This window comes from Lissotriton vulgaris, chromosome 9 (genome assembly GCF_964263255.1).
Source record: "Lissotriton vulgaris chromosome 9, aLisVul1.2, whole genome shotgun sequence".
NCBI lineage: Eukaryota > Metazoa > Chordata > Amphibia > Caudata > Salamandridae > Lissotriton > Lissotriton vulgaris.
Genome location: NC_141697.1, coordinates 1,070,247,119 through 1,070,260,493, shown reverse-complemented (window position 1 = coordinate 1,070,260,493; position 13,375 = coordinate 1,070,247,119). Strand labels below are relative to the sequence as shown.

At 43.4% G+C, this 13,375-nt stretch overlaps 1 protein-coding gene across 1 annotated transcript in view; it reads left to right on the top strand.

Moving 5' to 3' along the window:
* The window catches only part of KBTBD8 (kelch repeat and BTB domain containing 8), a 36,385-nt gene that overhangs the window by 10,838 nt on the left and 12,172 nt on the right, over positions 1–13,375 (top strand). Inside the window, exons 2-3 of the mRNA XM_086939041.1 lie at positions 9,520–9,730; positions 12,103–13,217. Of these exons, the coding sequence (XP_086795167.1) occupies positions 9,520–9,730; positions 12,103–13,217 (1,326 nt within the window). The remainder of the gene's footprint in view (positions 1–9,519; positions 9,731–12,102; positions 13,218–13,375) is intronic.

The following is a 13,375-nucleotide window of genomic DNA, read 5'->3' as shown; positions in this document are numbered from 1 at the left end:
CCAGCATGCTATAATAGGACTATTAGTTCATTATGGCGGAATCACTACAGCATTTTCAGAAAAACCCTTCTGGTGCACCACATGGAGAACAAAAAGCCTGCAACTGAATAAACAATTGGGATACTCGTGTCAGTTTTCAATATCCTAAATACTTCAAGGCAGCGCTTATCACCAAGATTTCTACAGACCTGAACCAACCAATGTTTCCTTGCCTTCTGGTAGCCTGGATAGCTAAAGAAAACATGGAGCTCAGATTCCTCGGGATGGGCACCCGCCAGGCATTGGAGCATTTGCTGATCTCTCGACTTAGATGTAAAGCAGCGAAGAGGTAGCACCCCGTATCTATACTGTTGGTAAAGCTTCCTAGCCACAGGAGGATTAATTAGATCTATTACTGACTCAAAGTAAGGGATATCTTTTATGTCTAAAAAGGCTCTGGTAAGTTTCCCAATACTGGAGGAGATATGGAGCTGAGCCAATCTATACTCTTTACAAAGCGCCTTCATTTTATTATTAGATGTTAAAAAAAACAGGCTGTCTGTGGTTCAGACCAACAATCCCCAAGTTCTATACCGTTTAACAGGGATTTAATGTGGTTAAACCAAGGGAACTTTGCTACGGCCCTATCCCTCATAACCTCTGACAATTCCTCCCTGTAAGGTGTAAGTTGGGGGGTAGTCCCCAAGCAGCGCCAATACATTATAGGTTTAAGACTCGCCACATCTGCAATTGACAAAATTCCCATATCTAAACGTAATGGGACCAGCGGAGTGCTGCGTGGCAATCTAAATAACTGTCTTAAAAATTGGTTCTCCACCTGGGTTAAATTGTCAAGTTATAGATGTCCCCATAGCTCTGCACCATATAATGCCCCACTTCTAGCCTGTGCCCTATAAATTTCAATCGCCGGGCTGACAATTCTTTTGCTAGAATTGTTAAGGACCTTCTTGATGCCACCTGAGGTTTGTGCCAATTTTAACGTAGATTTCGTAATATGGGCCCCCCATCCCATGGATTCGGAAATTGTGAATCCTAAATACACAAAGGAGGACAGTCGCTCAAGGGGGATGCCATTTAAAGACTGATTTGGACGCGTACTTTTTGGGCCATTAAAAGCCATGAATTTAGTTTTCTGTAGATTTATTTCTAGTCCTCTATACCTACAGAACATCTCAAATTTGTCCAAAGTGCGTTGTAGGCCAGATGGCGATTTGGCTTTCAGTAGAGTGTCGTCCGCAAACATCATGGCCGAAATTCTACGTGAGGCTAATTTAGGGGCATCCAGATCTTTTTCTGCAAGGAGGGCATCAATCAAGCCATTGATGTATAGGCTAAAAAGGTTTGGCGCGAGCACGCAGCCCTGATGTACTCCACGCTTAATGGCTATGGGTGCTGTAAGGTTTCCGTCCTTACCATGCCTAATGCACACATAGTTGGACTCATGAAGACGTTTAAAAAGTTGGATTAAATATACAGGGACCCCCATTTCATTCAAGACCAACCAGAGTTTCTCCCTGGGCACTAGATCAAATGCAGACCACAGGTCTACAAAGAGGACGTAGAGACTGCCCCCCTGCAGGCTAACGGTCTTCCAGTATAACAATTGCAGTCTCAATACTTGGTCCAGGGTCGACAGCTTTTCCCTGAACCCGGCCTGCAGAGCGGACAGTACCCCCTTCTTCATCCATGATTGTAGCCTAAGGAGTAGAACACGTGCAAATACTTTCTGCGGTATGTCTATTAAACGAAGTGGTCTATAATTAGTGGGAAGGAGTGGGAAGCCCTTTTTTAAAATCGGAATTATTTCCACACCAAGCCAACTCGAAGCAATTGCATTAAAAAGCATCCAAAAACATGGCACCCAAATGGATGGTTCAGTCTTAAAAAGGTCTCCAGGTTTCTTATCTAGGTCTGGAGCCTTACCCGGGGCTAACCTTCCCAGCGCGCCTTTTATTTCATTTAAGCTTATGCTCTGACCCACCTCACTATCGCGCAGTAAAATTAAATCTCCTTTAGCTGTGGGGTAGGACACTAACAAGTATATAATCAACAGGAGAGAAAGGGCTCAGAGGCCACTCTTGTACCCCTTAAGGAACTTTACATATAAATCAACAGAAGAGTGACTAGAAGAAGGAGGGAGTTAGTCAGTTACTATCATTACAGGGAAAATTTCTACAGACTATACCCATTCATACCGAATTAAGTTGCATGCACAAAGTAATGAAAAAAGAGCCCTCAGCAGGGGTGTGGAATTTAATAAAATATCTACTTGTCCATGGGGCAAGTTGCTCCACAAATCTGTATGTCCTGTAACAAAATCCACTTGTCCATTTTGTGCCATGTAATGCGGCAACAAATTATGGCAGCTATCTTATTACCTAAGATCTCTGATATAGCCTATCTGATTATGCCAGGCTCATACCATAGTGGGATTTGAATACTAGCCATTCCCTTATGTTGCCATGTTTCCGCAGATCTATATACTGGGACTGAAGGTGGTGGTAAGCAATAGTTCCAGGGTTGGAATGCCCCTTTGAGTCTTTGCAAACCTACTAACTTGCATGTTTTAAGGATTTTCACCAACTCTTCTCTAATCTTTTTCCATACTGAGACAGGTTGGATATTAACTCCTGACCATGGCAGATGTGAAACTTCTTCCAGGGTTGGGAAAAAAGGGAGGGAAAGTAAACTTGCAAACACTTAGATTTTCAAATGAGCAAATCTACACACGCAGATTTGCTCATGCTAAAATGCAGTTCACAAATATTTTCTAGGAGAACTATTTCCTGGCCTACTTCTGTAACTTTTTGTGAATTCACAAACTTGTATATCTGCACTTAATTCAAGGACATATACCATGGGGACACTTTTGAGACTTTCTTTTAATAATTGGGCACGTAATTTGGCCTGGCAATAACCATGGCCTTTTGCGTTTATTAAAATTCCACCTCTCTGTCCGTCTATCAGCTGGCTTCACCGTGAGTGACAGCATTCTGCTCTTTCACATGGAGAATATCGGCACACAAAGTAGTTTTGTTCAGTGATCGGAACTACTGTGGCAATGTGTGCTTTTTAAGCCCAAAACTATTTTTGCTTTTGCCAATGTTAGTTATAATGGTGAGGGCCAGGCAGCTCCCACACCAATTTGGTTTTACAAAAACCATGCCAAACCAAGTCAGACATTGACAAAACCAAAACGCTGACCATCAATTTCAGATCTGCTGGCTTTGCCAATGCTTGTTTATTTTTATGTTTCTCATAATCTTATTGAAATTGTTTACACTGGTTTTCCATTATGAATATCTGTGGGATATGCTAGCATACATAAACACATTTCACTAAATGATGTTGCAAAGAATTGGTACTTAATATTTTACAGTAGTTTAGCCAAATGTTTTTTTTCCTACTTGCATTTTTGTGAACATTTCATTTTGAAAGCAAAGACTCTTCAAGCTTGCTTTCAAACCTCTGCAAATATTTGCATCTAATCGGAGAGCATTCTGGGAGCCTTATATATAGCCTCACATTGCTAAACTTTGAAAACGTGTCTACACATTTTTATACTGCAACCACTGTCAGTAGTACAGTCCAAGCTTACAACATTTACTTAGAGCGCTCACCCTAATAATAAAGCCTTTGCATAAATGAACCATAAATGCAATTTTGAACCGCATTTAACACATGGAAACAAATATTACCTTAACTGCAGACATTGCTTTTCCCTGATCCATAATGTGTAAAGAGTTTGTGTTGTCTGGGGTTAGGCCTACTTGCCCCAAGGACAAAATACACATTACAACTTGTTGCCCTTGACCCCAAACAGTATGTCCTGGGCGTCGGGCTATAGGAATTCCACATCCCTGCTTCAGGCACCAACAAGACAGTTTTACTGTTTTCTTTTCTAGGACTGGGTGGTTCAAACTAACATCACCAAATTGTCCGACTTATCACAGATTTTAATGAAGTTAGAGCTACCCCCTCAATAAAGTAATTTGTCTGGGGAGTTTCCCACACTTCTTTTAACTCACTGATTCACTTTTTCTTAAAGAAAAGAACCCAATGAAGACAAATGGCAACCAACTGTCTTGGTTGGTGCCTGAGGGCTCTTTTTTTTCTTTACTTTGTGCATGCAACTTAATTCGGTATGAATGGTTATAGTCTGTAGAAATTTTCCCTGTAATGATAGTAACTGACTAACTCCCTCCTTCTTCTAGTCACTCTTCTGTTGATTTATATGTAGGACACTAAAAAGTCACAACTATTGGGAAGAGCAGCACCGGGCAATTGCTCCTTGGCATATAGAGATTCAAAATGCTCCCGCCAGACTTCCTCATCCAAATTTGGTTCAGTCGCACTACGAGGGGCTGACGAACCTGTATTTACCACTCCCCAAAAGGTCCTCGTATCTCTTTCCCCTAGAGCATTTTTCAAGGTGGTCCAATTTTCATCTTCCCATCTCTTCCTGGTTTCTTGTATGGCCGCTTTATAGTTTACTCTAGCTATCCTAGTTAGGGGGCGGTCTTTAGCTTTAATTTATGTTACTAGAGCTTTTTTAGCTATGCGACAAGAAGCATTATACCAGGGGTGGGAGGGCAGCTTATCCTGCTTCATACGTCTATTTGGATAAAAAAAATCAAATGCGGCTTTCCCTAATTTAACATAAATCGTTTATGCCTGCAGCAAATTTATACCCTTCTCACTAGGGCAACATAAAGTGGACGCCTCCACAAGAACGGGTAGCAGAGCTTCATATAAGCTACTCATTTTGTCCTCAGATTGACTAAAATTTGTCCATCTCACTCTTCCTACAGTTTGAGGCCACCAACCTAGGGTCTGAAGGATTATCTAGATGAGCCATATCCCCCATGAACAAAGCCTTAAGTGCTACTATTGGCGCATGATGATCGCAGTCTATGCGTGGTATAGTTTTAAAATCCAACATCCTATCCCAGGAGTAGGAGTTGATGAAAATATAGTCTAATATAAACCCACGATTTTTACTGTAGAACGTATACCCATTCGATGATTCAGATAGCTCTCCCATTACAAGCTCGTAAGGAATGCCTCAATGAGAGACAACTCATCTGAATCACCAATGGAGTCCATTTATTAACTATTGGGCATCTAGACTCGGGGATTTTCAGAAAATGGTCCTCCTCATCAAGACTATCGGATGATGAACCTTATGTGGCTCAAACTGACAGTTAAAATCCCCACCTACTATGATCAAATAACTATCGTCAATAGAACCCACGAAGGATGATAGCTCTTCCACCGTAATGGATTCATTGCCTTTAGTAGTGGATCTTGAGTATACATTTATTAAGCCTACGGGAGGCTTGGAAGGAAACCGTAACAAGACCGATAAAATGTCAATTGACCCAGTATCCACTTGTTCCACAGAGCACCCCAAATGAGCCCTCACCCAAAAAGTGAGTCCCCCCCGATGGTCTCCCAATTCCCCTTGATGTTGCTAAAATGTTGAAAGTGGCATACCCTGTTTGGGGACCTCAGTTCTTGCCCAGGTTTCCTGGAACATGCAGATTTCAAATTGGTTAATAAAGAATTCCCATTCCGGATCATCTAGTTTATTATTGAGACCTGCAATGTTCCATGAGAGTAGCCTGGGGGTTCGGGGAAATCTTATTTATGGGCTCTGCAGTTGGGTGTTTGGGGGACTCTTTATTGGCTCCAATGGCATTTACTAGTTTTATTCCTGTGTCCAATTGATGTTCAATGATCTCTGTGTAGGGGCCCAAAGTCGGGGCGGTTAATACAGCGGGAACATTGTTAGAATATCTGTAACCCCCGGTTCTATGAGATTGAGCCTGTGAGAAGTAGACTGTGTGTATCAGCCTGCAGTCAGAATTTATACTGTGGTAAATAGGCCCTTCCGGAAAACAAATTAACAACAGGGTTTTGTCCTTTTGTCTGCTTGTATACCCCCTCCCTGTATACAATATAGGGGTACCTTCCTCCTTTTTGACTGTTTACTGCCCCGTAGCCAGCCTTCCAGAGCCTTAGTAGCACAATCTTCAAAATCAGTCCAGTCCTGAGTCTGTATCTCTTGGGTATCTCTGAACAGCAACCTAGGGTACCTTCCTCCTTTTTGACTGTTTACTGCCCCGTAGCCAGCCTTCCAGAGCCTTAGTAGCACAGTCTTCAAAATCAGTCCAGTCCTGAGTCTGTATCTCTTGGGTATCTCTGAACAGCAACCTGTACTGTTCAGTGGTTAGGCTAAACCTATCTATCAGAGCACTCTTCAGGACATAGTAGTTGTCAGCATCCTCTTCTCTTACAGTGAGGAGCGTGTCTCTTCCTTTGTCTGCAAAGGAGAGCCACAAGATTGCTGCCCGCTGACTTTGGGGTACCTGCTGTACTTTGCAAGCTCTCTCCAAAGCAGTTATCCATTTGTGGATGTCAACCCCAATCTGATGAGGGACAGTTTTGTTCAGGTATCTATGGTCATGAGACCTTTCCCTATCTCTAGGAATTATGCTAGCACCAGTGGGCTCTAGCCCACACAATTTCTCGTCTCTTTCAAGAGCTGGGGTCTCTTTTGCAAGGGCAACTTCTAGCCTCTTGATCCTCAGCTTGACCTTTCATTCTAGCTTTGTGCTCGCTCCTTTGAGGGGAAGTCATCCTCCTTAGAGCAGAGGCACTGGACCCTACCGAGGAATCATAATGATCAGAACCACTGGAAAGTGATCTGCGCCTTCTTTTTCCACTGTTAGGCCTATTTGGAAGGTTAGTTGGGGGGCCACCATGGCCCTCTCCACCTTCAGATATTCCTGTATTGCCCAGGTCAGGTTCATCAACTTCATCCTGGTCAGCATCCACTTCATCATCCGAGACCACTGGATCATCCCCAGTATTATTCTCTTCTGTTGAGGGATGGCCCCCCCTCTCTACTACCTTGGTTACCTGGGTCTGATGCATTCTCTACATCATGAGCCACTAAGATATCTACCAGGTGGTTAATGGCTGGACTCTGTCCTTGTCTCAGTCTTCTCACCACACAAGCTTCTCAGTTCCTGAAAAGAGAATGTGTCATACTTAGAAGGCAATCTTTGGTTGTCTTCTGGCAGAGGCCCACTAGGCCCTGCCTCCAAGGACATTGCTAGTGAGGTGTGTGTGTGTGCACCTACCTACTCTACTTGTTTTCCTACTAGAACCTCTCTAGGAGTTGTAGTCGGGTGTGCTAAGCCCTTACCACCTACAACTACTAAGTTCAGTAGAACCTATGTATATATAAGACTTGATTTATATGTACCTACAGGTACCTTGATAAGAGATTATTTGGTAAAACAATTGCAAGCTCTTATCCCAACCGCTGCACACCAATGTGAGAAGTTAGCCTGGCATATGATGTCCATTAGTTCTTGTGGGCACCTTGCACCAGTCTAATCGACCCTTATTGATGGTGGTTGTAAAGTCAACCTTATAGAAAGCTATCCTAGTGGTAGCATGAACCAGCAGTCTTCAGGCTAAGACTTCAGTAGGCGAGTTAAGCAAGTTGTTTTACCAATTGTAATCCCTTGAGTGCCAAATGAAAGGACACCACACAACGTATATATTCAAACACATGTATTTAATCTAAACACAACCCCTCTGCACTCTTTGAGGTCAGAGGTCAAAATACAATACAAGTCACACAGTTAATATACGATAAGTTGCACAGTATACGTTATGCCCTAGGGGCCTCACAAACCATATACTGTGGTATAAGTACCACAAGAGAATTGGAAAGCAGGCCTAGGGCTTGTGGAATCGCTGGAGCTACACTAATCGACTAAAGGTCAAGAAGTAGGAGGCCCACGGGAGCTACGTGCCGTGTCTAAACACAGGCGCGGGTTACCATTGACTTTCTATGGTGTTTGTAAAAGTTACAAATATACAATTTAGGGAGTTTTCCGGATGGACTAGGGTGGAACCCTTTTAAACTAGGACACTTCGAGATTCAAGACCCACGGGAGCACCGAAGTACTCTTGTTACCTCACCCAGGGAAGCCAGTTGCACAGGTGTCTTTTCATGTCTGAGTTCGTCGTCGTTTTTCTATGGAGAACTGCAAAGAAGTGCTGCAGGCAACCAGAGGAAAAGTGTCCAGGTGGATCCAAGGGTGGATCGAAGATCGGAAGAACCTGAAATCAGAAGGGACAGAGTCTGGGTCAGTAGCCAGTGACCAGGAAGGAACCAGGCGATGTCTGGTGATTTCAGGTAAAGTAGTCAAACTTGTCTCTTCAGCCACGAGGTCCAGGAGGCATAGACTATGACCAGGCGCTGGATTAGAGCTGTCCCACGATGGATCTAGATGACTGTGGTGTTGGTATCCGGATTGGACCCAACAAGCCTTGGCAACCGCAACCCACGCAGGATGTCGAGATTGGCTCTGTTGCAGACCAGCATGGTCTGTGGCGCTGCTCCTTTTCAGGGAAGCTGGAGCAAGCCTGGAGCAACCAGGAGTGCATGTTTAGTTCAAAGCAAAGGTCTTCGGGGGCGAACTAGCCAACTGGCAAGGAACCGGGAAGACGCGTCTAGCTCAAATGTAAAGGCGGGGCACACTGGACACTCGCAGAGTGTGGGGCCCTGGGCTTCGGTGCAAATGGTGCTCGGGGTTGGGGCTTCTCGTACCCCAATGCACAACGTACTGAGGCTTCAGGAAAGGAGTGCAGGTAGCAAAAAAGCAGGATGTCCATGGTGTCTGGTCCCACGTCTCTCGTGTCCGCCACGGGTCTCCGCTTTGCTGTGGATGTGGGTCGGAGTCAGAAGTCTGGAAGTCCAGTTCCTGTGTCGCAGAGTCTTCGGGATCCGACGGGAGCCTTGAAACTGCAGACCTGCAAAGTTGCTGTTGGTGCCTGTTTGAACAGGGTGGTCACTCCTTGACCACAAGGGAGATATCTTCCATCTTCCAGTCAGAATGGAACGTCGAAGGTCCAGGATATGTCTTTCAAAGATTCGCCCAGGGTAATCTACAGTCCTAGGGACACAGCTCCTATACTTATTCTAAGCCCCTGGTAGGCCTAAGGTGCACCTATACCCTGGGTACCTAGGGCACACTATACAGGGGCTCACAAGGGTAACCCAGTAACCAATCTGGTATGTACCTAAAGAACATGGTATCAATTTAGAGAGAGAACAGCTGGGCTGAGTCTGATTAGCAGGCTAACAGCCACACTAAAGCCGAAAAACCAGAGAATCACAGCAAAAAGTGGGGGTCACCATAGGAAGCAGACCCTACAATCAGCCTGAGTAAAGTGCACAAAGATCTACAACTAGCAGAAACCATCTAGGCAAAAAGACGGGGGTGCACCGTGCAAAAGAACGGCCATTCATGCATTGTGTATTTTTGGAGGTTTGTAAAGCACTGATCATAGGAACTATGCAAATAGGCACTTATTTGTGAGTTGTTTCATGGCCTCATATCTACACGCATGGAACTTTGTAAAGCTTTGGATATATTTTCCAAAGATATCCTAAATGGATTCTAAAACTTGTTGTTTGTATTTTTCTCCTTGCAGAGTTAGGCAGTCATTTACAAATCCAAAATGGAATTCCTCCTTCGAATGCAGCCAGCAGCACCATGGACCCTTTTCATGCATGCAGTATTCTCCAACAGCTCAAAATCATGTATGATGAGGGACAGCTAACTGATATAATTGTGGAAGTGGATCACGGTAAACAGTTTCCCTGTCACAGAAATGTTCTCGCTGCAATCAGTCCTTACTTCAGGTACCATGTGAATAACAATGTTTCATCACCACTGTCTTTTTTTTTTTTTTTGTTTTTGGATGTTTTGTTACTAAAAACTAAATTTGCATGCAGCAATTGAGATAGAGATGCAGCGAGAATTTTGGTTGGTTTGTGGGGGTTATTAACCTGTATTTTAATTTGTATTACTTCTCTTGTGCAACCAATGAATTGGTTATGATGTAATATGCCTTGTGAATAGTATTCTCTTGATATGCTTTTTTCAGTACCTTATGTGTTTAGGTCTCACCTAGCTGATAGCTTTTAGTCGTCAGACGGGTAAATATACCTTGGTCCAACTCCCTGCTTACCATTGGTTGCCTTTGCCTGCCTTGCTTGCTTTTCATTCAGTTAATTTACCTGCGTATCTTCTGTTTGTCTTCCCCTGGAGCATATCCTCTCTACCATCCTTTTGATTAGATTACTTTTAGCCTTCCAATAATCACATTAGCATGCTTAGATACGCCAGTTCAAAGTTATCCATTGTATTTATATTGCAGACCTAGAGATAGTCAATGTGCCCCCTCCACCCCACTGTTTGGTTGGCCTGCAGTAATGCACCATCGAAGTGAGTTATCCATGGTTTGCACTACTACTTTGAGTACTGGCCAGCCTAATGTGCCACAAGCAGGATAAGGTGCCCTTGCAACATGCACAAGTATTAGGAGAGATGTTTGCTGTTCAATTGTCAGTTTGTTTACATTTGGCTCCCAGGATGAGAACCTTTTTGTATGATTGCTGACATCAGGTGTACATGCAGGTGAGCGCCGATTTTGTTACTTGCCTTCGTGTGCTGCTCTTGAAACTTATCCTATTTGACTGTCAGCCTTCAGCAGTTGACCACACTGCTATGGTGCTTTAGAGTCCTACTGGAAAGCGCCTGGGGAAGATTGCAGCAGTCATGAAATCACCCTATGTCGGTTTCAAGGACCGTGCTGTAGACTTATTTTTGTTTTCAAATTGAAAATTTGACTTTTCTAAGCCCAATAAAGTGGCCTAATGTCCCAGGTCACTTGCATCATTTGTGCTGTGAGTAGTAAGAGAAAGGTTGGCATTTAAACACTTGACATCTGTGGTTTCTGAGAATGAGGCAGAACTCTTTTGGGTTGTCTTTAACACCTTAGCAGCTATGGAACGTCCAGCTCCAGTGCTGAACGTTCCATTGCGCAGGTGAGGTTCGAACGGCCGACGGCAGCACTCCTGAGGTAGTGGTGCCGTCGGCCGTTGGACTAGGCGCAGCACTTATGAGGCTAAGTTTGGTATCTTTATAGATTCAAGCCACGGGTTCAGCACCACATTCATTTGCAGATTGTTTATCAATCTCTCCCTGCTTCGATCCCACCAATATGCTGTCATTGCCAATTACCATTATAGTTGAGAAATGTACATACGAAGCCCCTCATTACACTCCTAAAGGAGCATGGCTCGAAGTTGGTCAACTATGGGTACGACACACAACTGATTCTGTCCCTTACTAATAACCAGAAGGAGACACTCTCAGCCTTTCAAAGCGACATGACAGAAATTTGTGAGTGGATAAATACTAACTCCTTTAAGCCTCTCAATAATGAATGGCCTCTTTCAGGTGGGGAAGATCCCCAGCCATCAGACACATTCCGTAATTTTGGGATTGTGTTTTGACAATAAACTGTCTCTGGACAGCCACATGGATAAATTGGCAGGTACGCGCTTCGCATTCCTCCATTGCTGCTTTCCAACTCCAAATTCCTGGTGGTGTGAAGTGTTCTACTCAGCACACCGGACCATTGCAATGCCTTACTACCTGTAGCAGCTGATTATTTGGTAAAGCGAAACAGGTGCTAAATAGACTTTGTAGGTCCTCCGCGTGTGATGCCCTGAAGGAATTACACCGGCTTCCTCTGAAGCAAAGGATTACTTTTAAAGCCGTTTGCATTGTTTTTAAAGCTCTACAGCAAAAAGGCCCCGTGTCACTACAACACTGATTCAAAAGATTCATCACTGCGATCTCTCCACTCAAGTACTGCAAACCTTATCTGTACCCCTACGTAAAGAAGGTCTAGGCAAGAGGGCTGGACTTTTTCAATCTAAGTGACTCAGATGTTGAATGAACTTCCATCACTAAGGGCTTCAACGGAATTGTTACAATTTAGAAAGGACTTGAAGACTTGGCTCTACCCGAAGTAACCGGTTCTGACCGGATGTTGTGCATGTGCAGTCTCAGCAAGTTAGTTCCTGACAGTTGTGCTTTATAAATGCTATTAATAAATAAATCAGTCTTAATAATTTGTGACTAAAATTCAATGTTTAAAGTCTCTTCATTGATGTTTAATAGCTGTTTTTAACTTGACAGTTTTTTTTGTTTTGTTTTTTAGATCTATGTTCACTAGTGGCCTTACAGAGAGTACTCAGAAAGAAGTTCGAATAGTTGGCGTTGACGCAGAATCCATGCATTTGGTACTGGACTATGCCTATACCTCCAGAGTTGGACTGACTGAGGCTAATGTCCAAGCTTTGTTCACAGCAGCTAGTATCTTCCAAATTCCTTCCCTACAGGACCAGTGTGCTCAATATATGATAAGTCGTTTAGACCCACAAAATTGCACTGGAGTCTTCATCTTTGCTGATCATTACGGCCATCAGGAGCTTAAAGATCGTGCCCAAGATTACATTCGTAAGAAGTTTCTATGTGTCACCAAAGAGCAAGAATTTTTTCACCTAAGAAAAGACCAACTCATTAGTATACTGGATAGTGATGACTTGAACATTGAGAAAGAGGAGCATGTTTATGATGGAATAGTTAGGTGGTTTGAACATGAACGAAATAAAAGAGAAATCCACCTTCCAGAAATTTTTGCCAAATGCATTCGGATGCCTTTGATGGAAGATGCATTTGTGGAAAATATCCCTCCACTATTTGCGCAGGTTATGCCAACAATCGGTGTACAAAGAGGGAAAAATAGTGCCAATGGCTGCACTCAGCGACTTGGTATGACTGCTATTGAAATGATAATGTGTTTTGAAGCAGCAAACAAACACTCAGGAAAGAAGCAAACTGTGCCTTGTTTGGATACTGTCACAGGGAAAGTGTACAAACTATGCAAACCACCAAATGACATGCGGGAGGTTGGAATAGTGGTGACTCCAGACAATGATATTTATATTGCGGGAGGTTACAGGCCAAGCAGCAGCGACGTCTGCATCGATCATAAAGCAGAGAGTGATTTTTGGTTGTATGATCATTGCAGCAATAGGTGGCTACAGAAAGCCCCTTTACTAAGAGCCCGCATAGGCTGCAAGTTGGTTCATTGCTGTGGTAAACTGTACGCAATAGGTGGACGTGTTTATGAAGGAGATGGACGTAATCCACTTAAATCTGTGGAATGTTATGACAGCAGAGACAACTGCTGGAGTGCTGTAAGCATGATGCCTTCTGCTATGGAGTTTCATAGTGCTGTGGAGCATAAAGAACTAATCTATGTTTTACAAGGTAAGACCTCCGATGTCTATGGGTAAATTTGTTGCTTTTTTTTTTTTAAATGTGAGTCCAGTTTAGAAGCTTGCAATACTCTCTGTAACGAATGTAAGGATTAAGCTTCATTTCGGTTTGTGGTGTTGTCCTTGATGGATCAATAGCAGTGCAAAATA